Here is a 19413-nt window from a genome sequence, read left to right as displayed (position 1 = left end):
TACAACCTCAATCACATGCACTATTAGGCACCCCCAGTATCTGCATCCTCTGTAAGGTTCAAGAGCTTTGTTCACAAGTTAAATACAGATCAAAACCACTGAAAGGGGTAAAAATGCCTGGGGAAGGGCAAAGGTTTCAAGAAAAAAAGCAGTGTGTAGGGAGCGTAAATATCCCACTCCCATTTTGCTACTGCAAAGCATATTTGATGTTGCGAGGGGTCATGAGCAATAAAACCCCCGCGTGCAGAAGCCATAAATTACCGAAATGGTGTCAAAGACACTTTGCAGTCAAAAAGCAGATAGTGACCCAAGGTTGCCCTGTAAGATCTGCTCTTTCCCCCCCCCCCCAGACTGCCTCAATGTCGACGAATAAATTTTCTGCAGCATTAAGGGCAATCAGCTGGTTAAACTAGGTATGCCCTGTGATTAGCTTTATAATCCTAGCTTTGTCCTCTAATGATAGAAGGGGAAGACCTGTAGCTCAATGGTAGCACATCTGCTTTGTACACAGAAGATCCCCAGCATCTCCAAGTAGGTTTGGGACTCTACCACAGACTCTTCATCTCAGGGTCATGGGTTCAAGTCCCACGTTGGGCAAAAGATTCCTGCATGGCAGAAGGTTGGGCTAGATGACCCTTGGGGTCCCTTCCAATTCTATAATTTATAATTGGGCTTCTCCCAAGGCAAGGGGCTTCAGGGTACTCAAGCTCTGTTTTCCAGGTTGGGGCTTGATGTTGCAAATAGATTACTGAGATATGAGAAATTGTTCATTGGCAACACATTGTCTTTTTTTTTATTTAAATCATATATTTAGGGGAAAACAGAGAATTAAAAAGGGGGGGCTGTAATTGTGGGCTGGCAATTGATACCATGTGGTCATGTGGACAGTTTGATGCCAATGGCATACCTGTGTGCATGAGATGTACTGAACCCACAGTAAATTATTATAATCTCATAGAGAGATATAGAATCATAGAGTTGGAAGGGACCCTGGGGAACATCTAGCCATCCCCCCTGCAATGCAGAAATATGCAGGTGTCCCTTATGGGGATCGAACCTGCAACCTAGGCATTGTCAGCACCATGCTCCAATAATCCAGCTATAACTGAACTTTCCAGCTATAATATTATTGTTATTATATATTTATTTATACCCCACATATTCCCCTACTGGGACTCAAGGTGGCTTACAGATAAAAATAAGAACATCTAAAAACATTTGCAAAGGGGGAAAAGCAAAGCTCCTTTTGCAAAGGGGGAAAAGCAAAGAGGAAAATCCCCATTTTTATGGGGTTCAACTCACATTTCTGCAGGCAAGGGAGCCTTTTCTACAGTTTCCAGACAGATAATCTAATCAGCCAGTCACATGTCACTGGGGAAACAAACAACCTCCCTCTGCAGCACATTCAACAATGGAGGGCGGGGCTGAAAGGGAGCCAGAACTCTTATCTCTCTCCGATCTCTTGCTGATCAGCTGCTGAGCAGGTCCTTTCAACACTCCCTTTTCTCTTTGTAAAATAAAAAGCATGATCCTCCTTTGGCCCCTGGGCAATTCAGCTCCAGGGACCACCATTCACTCCATAAGACGCACAGATATTTTCCCTTACTTTTTAGGAGGAAAAAGTGTATCTTATGGAGCGAAAAAATGGTATTTGTTTGCCACTTTTCCACAGTTGAAACCATGCTCAAGGCAGCTTACAAGGTGAAAAAATTACATAACTACAATGCAACAAAAGTAGTCATGAACAATAAATAAAACATAAAAAAATACAACCAAACTGAAGGCAAAAACTTAGGCCTTTGGCCTTTAACTCCCTGTGGCCTTTTAGAAGTAGGTGGGATTTTTTTAAAAAATGTATTTTTCTTTAATGTAACTATGAGGTGTTTACCGTCCATTTGTTTAGTTGTAAGTCGCTTTGGGTTGCTGTGGGCAAGATATAGCAACTGGCAATTTCAATAAACAAACAAACAAACAAACAAATAACCTATATTTCCTAAAATGGTTTTAGTTGCTGGCTTCTGCAGGCCTGCAAAGAGTGTAAGGACACACAAAACAACTGGGTAGGAAGAAGAAATAAACAAACTCTCCCCTTTCCTTGAAGATGCATAGGAAGGTTCCTGGACAAATTATTTAAGTACAATTTGGCGCTGCAAGTAGCCACAACCAACCAACATGGTCTATGCAAGAAGTGAAGACATATAAGATTGGTGAGACGTAGTGGGTAGACGGACATGAGGGGCACTGACAATTGAAGGAAGCCAAAAAGGGGCCTACAGCTAATTTAATCAGACATTAGTGCTCTGCAATACCAGCTTAGGGAGGTCGCGAGGCCTGTAAATTCTTTCTGCATCCCTGGAGCAGAGGACCAGCTAGCTGCATACCTAGTGTGTTGTTATTATTATATGGATTATGAAGCAGAGCAAAAGAAAACTGAAAGGGGGATATAAAAGAAACCTCTATAACTGGAAGGCCTGAAGAACAGATTAGAAGAATGTTACTGGAGATAGAAGCCTAAAGGCAGCTGTGATGAGCATCCACCACACACACAGAACAATCAAGTCTGAAATAGAATACAGGACTACTAATTTTCTGCATGAACAGTTGTTGTAGTTGCAATGCCCACATGACAACAAATATGTGTGTGATGGATCCACATTGGCCTAAATGGAACAAGGGAAATATTTATACGACAGGTTTAAAGTGTTTTGCTAGTCATTTGTTTTTTCCTAGACTACCACTGGGAAGCTCCACTTGATATATTGAGGTTTCTCAGGGAATTCTCAGCACCCTTGTCACCGTTCCTAGACTTCTTGGGGATGGGGAAGTCAATGGCTAGTTAAAAGTAGCATAATGCAGATATTATCGAACTATCAATCTACTTTTCCACAAAAAAAGTGACTCAAAGCAACTCAGAGTGCAAAAACAAACAAAAACTAAGCATAAGAGCAGGAATAAAATAAAATAACCAACCATAATAGGTACAGAAGGGCAGGTCACACTCAACCCAGCCAATTAAAAAGATTAGAAGAAGCAAATGCAACAGGCATAGTTCATTAAGGGGCAAAAGGCACTCTGTGTGTGTGTGTGTGTGTGTGTGAGAGAGAGAGAGAGAGAGAGAGAGAGAGAGAGAGAGAATGATGAAACCCACTGAATAATTCCAGCCCATATTCTGATGAGTTTTGAGAACTCCTTGGCCTGTCATAAATGTAAAATCAGCGGTGCAGGTTTTGTTATTGAGAGATGTGAAACAACTGCAAGCTTTATGGAGGTGGTGATGGGTGAAACATTCCATTTGGAGACACAGGAACAAGAGCTCTTTTCAGGGAGGGGGCGGCACAAAGCATTCTGGAACACTTACTTACCAGCTAAGTGGTTGGCAATCCTGGCAATGGGTTTAGGAGGCAGGGCAGGGGGCTGTTTGAGGAGGGAGAGCTGTTTCACTGGGGTGTCCTCATGGTCTCCAGAGAAAGCAGCAGATTTTTTGGGGGGAAGTAGCAAGACTGGTTTAGATGAAGGATCTTGAGAAAGGTGGACTCCAGATTCACTGGACGTGGGGCTCTCTTCAGACGCTGGAGGACACAACCACATCATAGACGCAACAACGTTACAAGCAAAGCGGTAGCAGATAGACAAGGAAAGCAGCAGAGCAATGCGGGTTTAAAAAACATAACTAACAGTAAGAGTTTGCTCAGACATCACTATATACAGATAGGAAAGGGGGCGGGGGGAGAGGGAGAGAAAGAGGAGAAACTCTCCATGAAGAGACTGAAAACAAACTCTGGCACTTTCACAACACATAGCAGAACTTCTACTGGCACGAAAGGGGGCAAATTCATATGTCACTTTTCCTAATCTTGTTCTACTTAAGTTAATTGCATTTCCTCCTAATAGCTAATCACCATTACTCTTCAGACTGATATGCAGGCAGACCTACAGGATAGATCAGTATTGAGCTCTGTCCATGGCCTAGTTGTTGTTTAGGAGCAGGGGTGTAACCAGCAGCTTTAACAGAGGACTCAGCTGAAAATATAACATTTTAAGTGCGTTTTAAATGCAGTATACAAATCTGACACTAGATGGCGCTGATGAGCTAATGACAAATTCCATATATACTGGTACTTTAAAACTTTTTTTAAAAAAAGCATTTTCACAGTGTTTTTTAATTATATCTGTGTAGATTCAGCCAGGGTCCCTTAGGCTAATAGTTTGCATTGATGGAATCTTTCCCCCCTTTGGTTTGTCTGCCAAGGCACACTCCCCACAGCAAGACCCTCCATGGCCATGTGTCCCAAGGGAAAACTAGCAGAAGTGGATAAAGTAGCTGGATTTATGTCTTGGTTTTTTCCTCCACCAAATTTCTAGAGCTTTCAGCAGTTTCCCATCATTAGTCTAATTGTGCTATTAAATAAATTTCAGATATGTCATTTCATCCTAGCAATCAAAGGGATTGTGCTTATCTGCAGTTGGAGCCTTAATTTCTCTTCTCTGCCTGGGTAGTCAGATGAGGCTATTTCTGCTGAGGGCAATGCTAAAACCATGTTGAACTCATTGCCCTCTCTATGCCTCAGCTACATAACTCAAGTGCTGACTAGTCAATGACAATCAGCTCATCGTGTCTTTGCACCTTCCTGTGTTTTACAAAGAATGGGTAGTCTGTATCAAGATAAGATGAGGATCACTTTAAGCAAGGATAAATCTTAGTGGTGGAATCTGAAAACAAACCCCACCAGACTGCATCCAATGATTATTTTTTTTAAAGCACAGTGCCTTTCATACGTAGTCATCAGCTTATATACATGATGTCATAAATTACAATGGCTAAAGAGGGTGATGTCACACCACCTGCCCCGTGGGAAGGAACAGAGGCAAAGACAACACCAGGGTCAGTTCCAACTGGACTGTCTCCTCCTCTCTGCAGGGACAAGGGACAGGACCAACTTCTATATTTTATATCACTTATTTGCTTTAGGTGCCTTGGCAGCTATATAAACACAATAAAATACATAATTAGGTAAAGCTGCAGACCCATATATTAAAAAACACATATAATTTTGCAATAGAGCAAATTTCAAAGGAGAGCACTGTATTAACGCAACACCAATAGACAATATTAGCGTAAGAACCATGCAACTGGATCAGATGAAAGGTCCATCTCAGCCCTGAAATGCCTTGTTTTGGGTCTTTCTGTGGAAAACCAGCTGGTCCTGTTTCCAATTCTGCATGGCAGAATTGGGATTTGGATTGCACCTTAAACTAGTAACAATTGCAATGAATTTCATACATTAATTGTGTATTGCGTTGAAGAAGTAGGGTTTTTTTGTATATTGCTAGTCAATTATATTAGATGATACTGAATTCTAGTGATATCACAGAAAGAAAGAAAAACTTCCTCTGCATTCACATCCTTCACAGCATGCATAATTATATAAGCCTTTATCATATCCCCTCCTCTGCATAGCAGTCAACTTAATTCTCATCAAAAAAGCCCTGAATGTTATATAGCATTTCCTTTTTGAGAAAGTGCTCTGATCCCACCCATTTGTGTGTTCTTTTCTACCCCCTTTCTACTCATACAGTATCCTTTTTGATTTGCAGTAGCTAGAACTGCACACAATATCCCAAACGTGGCTGCAACCACAGCTTTGTGAAGAGCAGAGTTGTTCTCAGACCCTTTCATCCCTAGCATAGAGTTTGGCATTTTCCCGCAATAGATGCACACAGAGTTGATGTTTTCACTGAGCTTTGCACTGGGACCTCAAGACTTATTGACATAAATCAAGGCTTACCATGTGCCATCAATTATTTTTAATTTAGTCAAAGGTATGAATATATACAAAACGTAACGCACACAGTTTTGGAGCAGGTCAGTTTAACAGAACAAAGAATAATGCGACGTACTGTGCTTACCAAACTGGAAAAATCACAAAAGGTAGCAAGCTAGCTCTCTGTTATGTTCCTCACCTTTATTGGAAATTTGAATTTACCTAACCCAGCCTTCCCTAACCTGGTGACCTCCAGATGTTTTGGGCTACAACTTCCATCAGCTGCAGACACCATGGTTACTCTGGCAGGAATGGATAGGAAATGTGGTCCAAAACATTTCAAGGGCAGCAGGATGGGGCAAGATCTGAGTCCTAGATTGTATTTGGATTTCACATTCTGGATCTAGATGTTATCCAGGCCCAAAAGACATAACATCACATGGGGTATGTTCGTAGTAAAGTACAACTGAGTCACTACCCTGTTACATGTTGTGTAGCTGACTATGGAAACCAAAGGTTACCTGTTCCATCCATGATCTCTGGAGTTGGGAGTACTTCATATGTACAGGAGTCGACAGATACTGAACATGGGTCCAATTCAGATAGTGCTGGGAGTGAAGCCTGGCTGGAACTCAGAGCCTGCCCATTCTCCAATGATCCTTCTTCATTTTGTATGGAAAGCTCCCCATCTGGGTGGAAGCACAAAAATAATATGTAATAAAAACAAAATAACCAGAAGATTTCTCAGCTCTAAAAAATTTCCCCCAGTGGTTCAGTTACTTTAACTGCAATCACACACCTCAGAGACAAAGTCCTAATATATAGCATCTGTGCTAGGCTTCCTCAACCTACTGCCCTGCAGATGTTGGCCATTAGCCATGCTGGCTGGGGCCGACTATAGTTGTGATCTAAAGCATCTGAAGGGCACTAGACCCAGGAAGCCTGATGTAGCCATATTCCAGCAGACCCAATCATTGTTTATTTTTTATATTATAACTGCATTTACACAGCTACCCCTTTCACAGGTTCTCTGAAACTTCTTCAGTTCAGATTTGACAGATGTTAAATGGGAATCAGGTTCCTCAGTCTTCAAAAACACAATGGCATGGAGGTCTTATGACAGGATGGCATTTCATTGCTCAAAATGTAGTTGGCGGATCTGGGAGGCATCCTGCCAAACATACTTGTTCGTACCACAGGCTAGATTTTTAAAGAAAGCAATCCCCCTTGTTTGTCCCTCTCCCTCAGAAGCAATAAAACACGCATAATTTTTAATTAAGCACTTGCCCTTGGTGCTAAAAGTGCTTCAAATACAATCCTTACAATGGTCACATAACTTAAACTAGACCTGTTGTTCCTCTGTTAAAATAGTGGTTAATAGTGGCTGAGGTTTAATAGCTTGCTTACCCAGCAGCACAGCCCCTTATGAATCACTAAGGAGGAGGATGAAAGAAGACAGGTTTGCCTAACAATTCCATGTGCTAGCTGATATGTGGAATCTATACTATAGAGGCACATTTGGAAATAATTGCTATACTTTAAATAGAAGGACAATGCATTTCGCCACAGGGATCTGTGTGCCTTCTCTCTAGGTGATAGGCAACTAATGTTCCTAAGGCAGTAGGCATAGGACTTTAGTCTTAAGGGCAACAGAACTGCTAAGTTCATTAAGTATTATTCTTTATATGAAACATGGCATTTCCCAGCAGTTAAGCATGGCTTTGTGGTTGGCTGGTCCTACCCTGAGGCAAAACACCCAAAAAGTAGGTCAAGCCTCAGACTGGTGCTCAAAAATAGAAAGTTGACTAAAGTGTGCAATTATGTCTAACACATTATGGCTTCTTTGGGGTGAGCCAATCTTAGGCCCCATCTCCACTAAACATTTAAAGCAGTATCATACCACTTTAAACAGCTGTCTCCCCTGGACGGTTAAGTCCAGTCAAAGGCGACTATGGGGTTGCGGCACTCATCTTGCTTTCAGGCCAAGGGAGTTTGTCCAGACAGCTTTCCGGATCATGTGGCCGGCATGACTAAACCAATTTTGGCGCAGTGGTGGATGGTATCAAAGCTACTGGGAGATGAGGGAGAATCAGCAGGGTCATGCTCCACCCCCACCCCCCATCTCTCTCCCAGGAAAGGTCATCATATAGGACAAGCAAGGCAGCCTTGATGCCAAATGTGGGTCTTAGCGTCAAGTGAAATGAGTCTTCCAAGAGTGTCTGAATCCTGAAAGTGACCACCTAGTCAAGAACCTTAGGGGACACCTGCAACCAGTCTGTAATTACTAAGGTTTTCTGGGTCCGATACATGTTTTGTCAGGAATGGTTGTAGGTCTTTGAGGTGGGAGAAAGGAGCATGGAAATTGGGCGAGTGACATGGTGTGTGCGTTTGTGTGTGTTTCCCACTTTGCCCTTTTGAAATGTTGGACGTTATGAAAATGTGGGCTTGTACAAAGGAAAGTCACATCCGTTCCTCTGCCCACTTTGACCTCCGGCTACACCCACTTTCACCTGTGGCCACCTCCAAAACTGGCCTGCGGCCCAAAAAGATTTCACACGAGGAAATGAGGCCCTTCCAACCATTTTATGTGGAAATCTGTCCATGCTTTGGGTTTGACAGAATCAAATTTTGTAGCAAGGTTGATCTTACCAGATATGGTTTAAAGCACAGACAGCCAAGGACAGAGGGAGGGGGACATTCTGATACAAATAAAACCATGTATCACCAAAGATGAATACGCAAAAATACATTTCAGTATCACCAGGAAACTGCTAATTTATTTTACCTATGGACAATGGTGAGAAATATTTCTGAAGAGCCCTAAAGGAAAAGCATTCTTTTGCCCTTTAAGGATCCTTGAGAAGGTAGAATCTCCTGCCTCTTTTCCTAGAACTATTTAAAATATAAGCTCTTAGTTTTTCTGGTTATCAGTGAAGGATTTGAAGAGGATTATAGAGATGGAGTGGGATAGCAAAATTATAATCAGCAGAAACCTGTGCTTCAGGTTTTGTAGTTCTCAGCGGGGAAGAAAGGAAGGTCATATCTATAAGGTTTAACTTGCTGTTAATATGTTAACATCATTTACCCTGTTCTTTATACCAGGTTTTCCCTCATTCATTAGACTGGACCCTTGTTTTTTATTTGTTTAAACTCCCTGGATTTCTGTTTTTATATTTTTGTTATACTGGTTTTCTGTTGCATTTTTTAAAATGGTATTGTTTATTGCTTTTATGTTGTACACCATACAATTTCAAATTTATACTAGGTTAAACTTATATCTCATCCATTATGGGAAAGACAAAGGTTTAATTAGCCATTTTCTTACTGGATAGGGGTGTGCAGCTATTGCCAATGGTTGAATGGCAGTCGATTCCTGGAGCATTTTCCAAACTGGAAAGACTGATGCAGGGTCAACTGCAGATATTTAGAATTGCCCCTTCCTAGCCCTTATTTATACTGTCAGTAATGGAACTTTTTGTATGTGGAAACAAGCAAAAGTACTGCATACTTTAAATATTTTTATCCCACCATACCACAACAACCAACCAAAAACCACTCACTGTTGGTTTTCATGTGCTATTTAATTTAAATGCATATGGATGTCAAATTGCAGCTGAAATTGAGCAAAACCAGCTAAGCCTATTTTGTGAGCCACCCAGAGAACACTGCTATTGCGTGGCTTATGTAAATGTCGCACACTGAAAATAAAACTATGTTCTGTGAAAAGTTCCAAGTTATAAGGCAGGGATCCTGCAGTTCTCCAGATATTGTGGAACCCCAACTCACACCGGCCCTAGGCCAACAGTCAGGGACAATGTAGTCCAGCAACATCTGGAAAGTCACAAGTTCCCCAAGATATAAGGAGCCTCATTCTAAGGGATCAAATCATTTTCCTATCTAGTCAGCTATTACCAGATGTGGAGCCAGTCTACTGAGCCTAGAAACTCTCTGCATGCTTTAGGATGGTTAGCACTGCTTTATTTCAAAGCATAGCTTCGTTTCTAAAACTAGATGCACAGGAGCTCAAGACCGGCTGAAACTTACATAGTCTGACATGAGACTGTTTCCCACCAGTTCCTTGTGTGGGTTGCTGTGGGGTGAGGTGGAGAATTGGAACAGTTAGGCTAAATTAATCACATCCACTTGAAAAGCAGACCAATGGTCAAAGTTACCTAGGCTCACTTCAGATGCTCTAATAATTGTCTGCCGGTTATCACCATGGAGGTAATAACAGCTGACCCAGAGAAGTGATGCTGACAGGCGCTGTTCTCTGGAGAGGTGAGAAATCAAAGCAGAGGTGCTTGGCTGTGCTCAGCCTTGAACAGCTCCTCCATCTCAGCTCTGCTTGCACACCCAGCCTCAAGGGCTGCTTCTGAGCAAAGGATGCTGAGAGGTAAAAGCCTGTTCCCAGAGGGAACCTTTCAGACAAGGTAGGCTGCCTTTTGGCAGCAACTTTCTCAGAAGCAGCTCTTCAACGTGTTGCCGGCCTCTGTCTCAAGAGACAATGGAGTGTGCCTCCAGGAGTTAAGTAACACCGCTGCGTTGGCAGCACCAAAGTGACCTCCCCGGGACGCAAGCCTGGGCAGTGTTTATGGAGATCCTAGGCTGCCCAGACAACAAGACCCCCTTCTGGGACTTAGTGACGTGGTACAAAGGAAAACAGAGCAATACATTTGGCAACAGCTTGGCTGCAGGAGTTGCCAGGAGGCGCGATCCAACCATTTTAGGGACTCCACTCCTTAGGCCTTTCTTCTCCTGAAGATATCCCCACAAGGGAGCAGAGGTTTGGGATCAGAGTTTTCATTCTCCTAGGTAGGCTACCTCCCCACTTCGCTCTGCAAGACATGCAGAAACAAGCTATTTGACCATTGGGCCCACTATTGGTCTCAACCGCTCCATCTGCTGGAACCTGTCTTTGCATGCAGGGGAAGTCCCTAACTCACTGGTTTTTAGCCATTTCCCGGGGTGTGGCTGCTGTCACATGACAACAGCTTCTAGGAGCCACAGGTGAGAAAGTACAGGATGGGGAGCAAAGGTGGACAAACTAACCCAGAAGGAGATGGATGTATTCCCCATTAGAGGTACTATCCCTCCCCTAACACCCCAAACACTCAAGTATATGTGTATAGGGGAAATCAACGTCCCTCTCTTTTAAAGGCTTCTTTCTTATTATTCCCCAAAGCCCTCAGGGTTTTACAAGAGTTTTAAGGTAGGGTTGGGGGACCCTTTTAAGCCCAAGGGGACAGGCATTTGTGCGCAACCTTATAGAAGCTGCACACTAAGGGTGAGTGCAGCAAAGGTGGGTATGGGCAGACACATCTCCCCCACTCAGGCAAGCAAGTGGTATTATTTCAAGGGTGCAATTCTTGTGAAATCACTAGAGGAGTTTACACAGAAGGGCCAGCAAAGCCTCAAACGGGAGGCCTGTAGGACTTCATTTGGCCCTTAGGGCCTGATGTTCCCCACCCCTGTGTTTATGGTCTTTGAGGCAAGAAAGGGGTTGCTTGCCCATCGCTTGTCACACAAAGGCATCTGGTAAGATCTGGGCCACAACACTTACAACACAGCATAGTTGTCTTTGTCAGTGTGGTCACACCAGGGGCAGACAGTACTCTGCTTGGTTTCTTCCATTGGGAATGCTCCACACGAAGAAATTTAGAGCAGGGGTGGAGAAGTTGTGGCCTTTCAGAAGCTGCTTGATTCTACTCTCAGCAGTGTGGCCAGTATGGGAGTTGTAGTCCAACAACATCTGAAGGGCTGCAGATTTCCATCTCCCAGCTCTATCACATCCATATCAGGTTTCTGGGATGAGGGCAAGGCACTGTGGGCTCCACGACACCCTCCTTTTTATTGTCAGTTCCCACTGTATAGAACTGAGCCCCAGCAGAACGGAGGTTCTGATGTTAAGCCCCAAATCAAACTAAGCCCTTTCTGTGGCCTTTCAAAATGACAACATTTCTCTTTCTCCCTTGGCAATGAGAATGGCACACTGCTCCTAATAGTTTAAAATCTCAGCATCAAATAGAAAACCTTTGATGTGGCTGTTACGCAGGATTATTAAAATATAGAAGGATGTTATGCCCAAACTTTACCTTGCTCTAAGTAAAGATTGTAAAAGCTGTTCATTAACAGCACAGCAACAGATCAAAGGTTTTAGCTACAGTGGGCATTTGTGAAGCCAAGTATATCTGGGTCTGAATTAATCATCAACATCTCTGACAGCCCAGGCAGCTGTTCTTCTTTAAAAAATAATAATACCAAAAGCTGTTCAAAATTAATAGAATACAAATAAAAGGCTCAGACCTTGGCCAAAAATACATTCAGAACCGAGTAGTATCATTGATTTAAAGCTGGAGTTATAATAGGAAATGCTCTTCCCAGTAGAAAATTCACATGCTTTTAGTGGCATGTCTGTTGTATGCCGGAACTGTAGGTATGTTGAGCTCAATTAAATTTTTTATCTTACTGGTGTGGGAGCCACATGGACAAGGGCTCTTCAAGGCCACATTGCTCTGGCCACATGACTATTCCGGAACCAGTAAAGGAACAATTGTTCCCATGCTACTAAGGTAAGCATGAATTGGACCAAACATGTCCGTTGAAGTAAAAATATCATGGTCCTGTGGCAACTTAAAGACTAACAAACTTATTGTTCCACCACTTCCATGTTAGAAGAGGCATATCTTCTCTAAATCCTCTCTTCCTGTAGACTGGTTCACCATCACTTAATCAACTGGAGTAAACATGTGCAAAACCAGGATTAACATTTAACATGTCAAACCCTTGGAATTATTGGAACTGATGTCAATTAAAGTTTAGCCGCTCCTGCATTCATGCAGAATACAACTTTCTTCTAGGAAACTCATTATTGCTGGAGAAGGCATGAACCTAATTGTTGAGGATACTTCAAGATACCACTTTATCTATCCCTTTCTTTAATGGTATTGATCTGATGCGAGTTGGTTATTCTTTTGACTAAAAACCCATAGCAAACATTTAATAGGTCCTAGGCAGCTGCTTTGTAAAACTTTACTACCGAGGACCAATAAAACTAACACTACTTGTTTTATTATGCAACTTGAGTAGCCCCGTAACAGTGCATTGCTCAGCAGAAAGGGTGGCTAATTTTAGCTAGGAATAGGCCTGGGTTGCATGTCACAGAAAGCTAAACTATGGCTTACCAGGGACTGGAGAACAGCTTGTGGTCATTTTGCTGCTCCCTGATATTTTTAACTTCTGCACCATGCTGAGCTAAGCCAAAGTTTGTTCTTGGCTATGGCCCATGGTTAGTGGGGAGAAAACTTAACCACCAGCCCAGATTCACTAAACCAAACATTGGCTTAGATCAGCATGATGCAGGAGTAAAAATGGTGTGGGAGGAAGAGCAAAGCAGCTGGGAGTGCCTCTAGCAGAAGCCCACACGTTCACACAGTTCCAGTAAACCATAGTTTGACTTAGCATGTAACGTGAACCTTTAAGAAAGCAATTCCAGGGGTGGGTCACAGTATGTCCACTGGAGGATGGAAGCTAGTGGATGTTCCCAAAGATACAGCCATATATGCATTTTGCATAATGTTAAGGCAAAAAAATTAATATTGTCTAAACTCTTAACTTGCTTACAAACATGTCCTATTGGGTTGTGCCATCACTAAGAGTAAGGCTTTTTTTGGGAGTGGGCACCCTGGCTCTAGAACTCCTCCCTTGAGTTTGGGCAGGCTCCTTCTTTGAGTGGGTTCCTATGGTAGGTTAAAACATTTCTTTCGAGTAATAGTAGAGAGTCATGATTTACCCTTTCAGATGCTTTGAAACCGAGCCTTAATTTGGTTGAATTTTATTGTGTGTATTTTGATACATTGCAACCTGTCCTGTGGCTGTGTAATGTAGGGCAAGACAGTTGAATAGTTAAATTAAATGTCTCAGATGAATATGGCTAAGGAAAATGTAATGCCTAAATAGTTAAATAAAATGAAAATTGCTAAAGAAAAATGTAATGTAACACACAGAATCTGAACCTGGAAGATGTCTGAGCTGTTTAAACTGTGAGCATAAATGTCAAACATTCTGCATTGCATAGTCCTTCATTACATATCCATACGTTTCACAGCATTGAACAGAAGTACTTAAGACTAGACTGCTAGCCAGCTCTATTGAGCTGAGTTATATGAGCCAGAAACACTGCCAGAAATGATCGATACAGAGATGAGAATAGTCATTTTTGGTTCAAGCAGGAACAGTAAAATTATATAGCGCAAACTATACTAAAGTCTCTATTGTCTTCCTAAAAGGGGTTAGAGAAATCTACAGATGATAAATCTATCACTGGCCATTAGCTCAGGGATGGACTCCTAGTCTCATCGGCTCCAACCAGAATGGTTCAATGGTCAAGGAGTCAAGAACAATGGTCAAGAAAAACTGTGACAATTGTTCACAGTTTTTAATGCTTCAATTTGTTTTATTATAACTTATTTTAATTTTCTGCTTTATTATTTTGTTGCGAGGGACCCAGAGAACATCATCATTGGGCAGCTGTTATGCAATAAATAAATGAATTTAAAAAATATGAATTCTAAATGAATAATTATTCTAAATAAATAATTTTAATTAACCTTGCACTATTAATTTTCAAAATACTACCAGCTGTACCTGTGAATTGTGTCATTACAACTAAATCTTCCTTGACACAAAAGTGGTCAGACATATGGCCAAGGATGGTGCTGTACATAGCTGCATATAGGAGAAACTACCTATGTCCACCAGCCTTTTTAATGAGAACCTCCAAGGTGGATGTTGCTTTCTCTTTAAGGTCATGTGGTTTATTCTGCTTATCAAAACCCAGAACAATGGGCACAGTGTTATGGACTGGTTGCACACAGAGGAATGGCAGGAGGAACTAACTGTGGAACCACCAAGGAAAGAAGGCTCAAAGCCCGGGGATTAGTGGTGACAAACTCCCCTTCCCTTGTTGCCCAGAACCAGAAGAGGGTTGAAATGGGTAGAGCATTGACTGCATGCAGGCCTAGTCTGTGATTGCTTGGGGAAAGCCCTGGAGACGGGGGGACTTAGATGGCTGAGGGGAAGTGGGGACTTTTAATCTCAGCAAGTGATTCATGGGGTAAGACCTACCAGGAACGAGCTGCTGTGCTCATTAGGCCTGACAGTCAAGTCTGTGGAGATCCTGTTTTTGCTAATAAAGAGCTAACTCTAACTTTGAATGGCATGATTTACTGCTGGCTCGCTCTGTGACAGGTAGCTATTCTGAATGCAGGCTCACAATACATTATATTTTAATGCTTGTGTCGATAAACTCATTTGAACATTTTTCTCTCTCCAAGTGTGGTATATCATCAGTGCAAGGAGACTATTTATTGTTCCCCAAAGAAATATGGAAGGAATTAAGTGCAATAAATCTAGACAAGCTCTTTCAGAGGCTCCTGGCATATGGAAGTGTAAATTATTGAATGACATTATGATAAGAGAATGATATGTATACGGACTGCATGGGAAGGAGCTGTAGTGAGGAAGGCTCAAAACCAGAGACTCACAAAAATCTAAACTGAACCAAGGATTCCCATTTCAGCTATTGCATTGCAGGAAAAGAATTCACAATTATGCTGTGACACTTGAAAGAAAGATGTATCGCTGTTGAATCTATTTGGCAATTCATTTAATGCAGTTGTCCTGTATTTAGCTACTGAACAGAAAAAGTAATGCTTCTTGGTGAAACATCTGGATTATAGTCTGCCATAAAAATCATCTGAAGCTGCAAATGCAAATGGAACAGAATTTGCTAGGTTAGAGTTTCAATGCTCACTTGACATCTTCTCTGGAAGCTAACACATCTCATGGTAGGACGAGCAATGTTAAAATAGGATGATTTAACTGTGGAATCTCATGCATATCTTCTCAAAAGTAAACTGGCCCCCCACTGAAGTATTGAAATACTTTATTGTAAGAAGTGTCTTGGTGTGCTCCCAGAGCCTGATCTGGCAGTAAACAAAAGGGAAATGTGTGGTAGCTCTCATGTTAATGTTTCTGAACTTTTGTCGGGGTCTTTGTTCTCAGGCAAATAAAGCAGGCTTAAAATTAGAAAATATGAGTACTTTTCAAGTAGGATGGATTGTGGAAGAAGAAGCAGGCCTCAAACTTCTGCTAGCAAGAGGTAATTCATTTTGAAAAGATTGCCCAGTGTCTGAACGCTTATTCCAGTGCAATTAATTTTCACTGGTGTGCAATATAAGGCAGAGGAGACCCCCTGCTCCTGAGGAACACCTTGGTATAAAACATGCTGAGTGATCTTCACAACGCAAATTGCCATTTGTTAGCACCAGTGACTGCCACTCCCCCTTGCTGTTCTGTGTTAAGTTTTTGGTGTCCCCCTGCCATTTCCAAACATAGAACACTGCCATATATCTCACTAGCAGCAGCATGACTGAAGCGTGTGTTTGCGAGGGTACAGATACACATCTGGTATGTGGGGTCTCAGTAGCTGGTTGTTTGGTACCTTCTGAAATTTGGTGCCTGGAAAGAGCAAGCAATACTTCTCCTAACCATGGGCATAATCCAGTCGAAATCAAGCACTTGGACCTTCCGGGTTGTAGCCAACATCAACTGACCTATTTAAATGAATGGACATTATTTAATTTGGTCTATTAATTTCAGTGGATTGTGGCTTTCAACTGAATATTTAAGCAAACCAAACTGAATTTGGGGGCAGCTCAAATAAACCAAGCGAACATTATCAGATTTTGAAACCTAATTTGGATTTCACACATGCGTGCAAATATGGAAAACTTGTTTCTGTTTCCTGTGGATTTTTTGTGTGTGTGTCTGTGCCAAGCAAGGATGACCAATCCAGTTTCTACTTACTACAAGGCCATTTTTCACATGCACCACTGAACTAGAAAATGGCAATATTCCATAAGAAATGTTGTGATGCTATCCAAGCAACACTTTGACTTTAATATAAAAGCTGATTCTTAATAGCTCTGAAGTCACCTATCAGGCCCACAGTTTGGGGTCCAATCTTTGTAGAGAAATATGACAAAAATCCAATAGCACAAGAGTCCTGTGGTTTTCAATAGCAATTTTTTCGCTAACAGCAAGTTTTATTGCCCATGCCACTGACTCAGAGTTGCGCAGACAATGATTCTTACCTTTATCAAAAATTTCCTTCAACACTCCTCTCTTGATAAGCTCCTCTCTGCTTTGCCTCATTGATATTTTTCTTTCAAGTGCTACCAAAAAGAAGAAACAAAGTTATAGTTACAATCATGAAAGCATTCTAAAAAGGTCAGAAAACTTTTTTTTAACAACCCACTGGGAGATATTGAATATTCGTAATACTGAGGGACCCTCCAGACTGGGGTTTGTTTTTTTTTTTTGCAGGTGTATTCTGTGACATTTGTTTATTTTTTTTTGTATTTATTGACAGGCCACTAACGCATTAAGAGTGCACTAGCGATGGGCTTATACTGAACTGTTCACATATCATTCCTATACAAGGAGCTTTGTGATGCTTCCACAACATTGCGGCCAATCTTGTGCCATAACGCAACAAAAGAGGGGTAAAAAATAAACCAGAACATTTGCAGTATAAAAAAGTTACAGAATTTCAGCAGGAACTTATGGAATACGCACTGACTGGAAATGAAGCAGTGTGACCACCCCAAAACTTGTGCAGGGGCAGACGGTATTGAAAACAGGATCAAGTATAACTGCCCCAAATACTGTTGCAAGTGCAAATAACCATGACAGCATAATAAAAAGGATGTCCAGAGTAGATTTGATTTCAGTAGGTCCAATCTGAGGATGACATAGTTGGATAACACTCATTTAATTCAAATCCCTGGTTTTCCCCCTAAGCAACTTTTCATTCTAGGAATACACGTGCATTACTCACTAGTATTTATTAGCTGATGATCTCAACTACAATAATTATTGCAATACAAGCATTCTTTTGTCCTGTCATTTGTTTATTTTTAAATGTAATTTTTAAAAGCGGGGTTGTACCCAACTTATTCTGCTAGTGGGTCATCTAACACAAGAGATTCTGCTAAAAGGCAGCTTGCATTAATAAGATATTTTGCCATTTTACCTGCAGACAGGGTGCACCGGATTGCTCTTTTGCGCAACATTGAAAAATACTGCGTTAGTGGACTGACACATTTTCTATAACCCTCAAAATGAAAGCTGATCAGCTAGCAGCTCACTCCTATACAGCTACCTGAGTCTAAGCCAGTGATGGCCAAACTTGGCCCTCAAGCTGTTTTGGGACTACAGTTCCCAGCATCCCTGACCACTGGTCCTGTTAACTAGGGATGATGGGAGTTATAGTCCCAAAACAGCTGGAGGGCCAAGTTTGGCCATCACTGGTCAAAGCCCATTGTCCAGGCTGTAACAATCACCTGTAACAGCTTCCTTTCCTTTAGCCTAGAAAGATGTTCATCAGCTTGGAATATGCAACAACCTATTTTTATTTGAAATCAAATTGACAGTACATTCAGGCCAGACCAGAGAGAGAGTACTTCTTTGCACAATGCATAATTAATATAAAGAATTCACTGCCATGAGATGTGACTATGGCCATTGACCTAGATGGCTTAAAACAGCTCCCACGGTCCCATTGCACTTGTCATTCTGTGGAATTAAAACGGCTAATCTAAAAGAGAGGAAAATCAATGACAGAATGCAAATGGAGATATGACGCAAAATCAGCTGGGAGTTTCATCTAAGCCCTGTGAATAACAAACTCCCAGGCTAATACATAGTATTATCTTATTTGAACTTGTGTATTTTCCAAATACCTAGCTTTGCAAATATCACACTATGTGGTTATACCAGTATGTTTTTTGAGTTTCTTCTGCTTTACAATGTTCTGTGACATTTGAATAAACTTAAGAAATGTCTTCTCTATAGCTGTTGATTTGATTGATTGATTGATTGATTGACTTCTTCCACAATAGTATCTTAAACCTACAGTAAGGTCTGGATCCAGTTGCCACTATAATACACAACAAAAGTGTGACTTACTTCAGTTATACCAGATCCCCAACAAGCAGCTATTTATTTCTGTACAAGTGACCTTTCAGCAGCTTTGAAAAGCTCTCATTTCCTTCTCATTGCAAGAGATGGTTGCATGAACTGTGCTAAGCACATTTCTTAAGATGTCAGGTTTGCTGAATGTATCACCAAAATACCAGCTCCCACTGAGAGGCAGGTGCAGAGCTTCTGCTATTTTGTCAGATGTGGGCAAATATGATGCCAACCTATCTCTCCCTGTATTCAGTAACAAAGTGAAGATCTATTCCTGGAAATCCTAAAATTATTAGCTGGGATAGTAGGTGAGCATTTTTTTTTTAAAAAAGTTTTAAATTGTGTTTAGGAAGTTGTTTTAAACAACCTTTAGAAGTTTTAACTGTATTCCCTTAGTGACTGGCTAAAGACCATCCACTGAGTTTCATAACTAAGAGGTGTTGAAGTTGAGTCTCTACAGTCCCATTCCAGCACTCTAACCATTGCATGAAACTGTCCCTCATAATTTTTAAAGCTTCCACATTCACACCAATAGCCACATGGAGCAACAAAATAGTGGTTGTATGCAATACTGTAATTTCAGGAACTGAAGCCAACAGTTGTTGAGAGCAGCATTGTA

At 41.5% G+C, this 19413-nt stretch overlaps 1 protein-coding gene across 1 annotated transcript in view; it reads right to left on the bottom strand.

Moving 5' to 3' along the window:
* The window catches only part of PHACTR1 (phosphatase and actin regulator 1), a 250946-nt gene that overhangs the window by 39255 nt on the left and 192278 nt on the right, over positions 1–19413 (bottom strand). Inside the window, exons 5-7 of the mRNA XM_033154579.1 lie at positions 16916–16996; positions 6284–6451; positions 3363–3569 (exon numbers count right to left, since the gene is read on the bottom strand). Of these exons, the coding sequence (XP_033010470.1) occupies positions 3363–3569; positions 6284–6451; positions 16916–16996 (456 nt within the window). The remainder of the gene's footprint in view (positions 1–3362; positions 3570–6283; positions 6452–16915; positions 16997–19413) is intronic.

The sequence above is a fragment of the Lacerta agilis genome, chromosome 7 (assembly GCF_009819535.1).
Source record: "Lacerta agilis isolate rLacAgi1 chromosome 7, rLacAgi1.pri, whole genome shotgun sequence".
In the NCBI taxonomy this organism is placed as follows: Eukaryota; Metazoa; Chordata; class Lepidosauria; order Squamata; family Lacertidae; genus Lacerta; species Lacerta agilis.
This window is presented reverse-complemented; position numbering and strand designations above follow the sequence as displayed.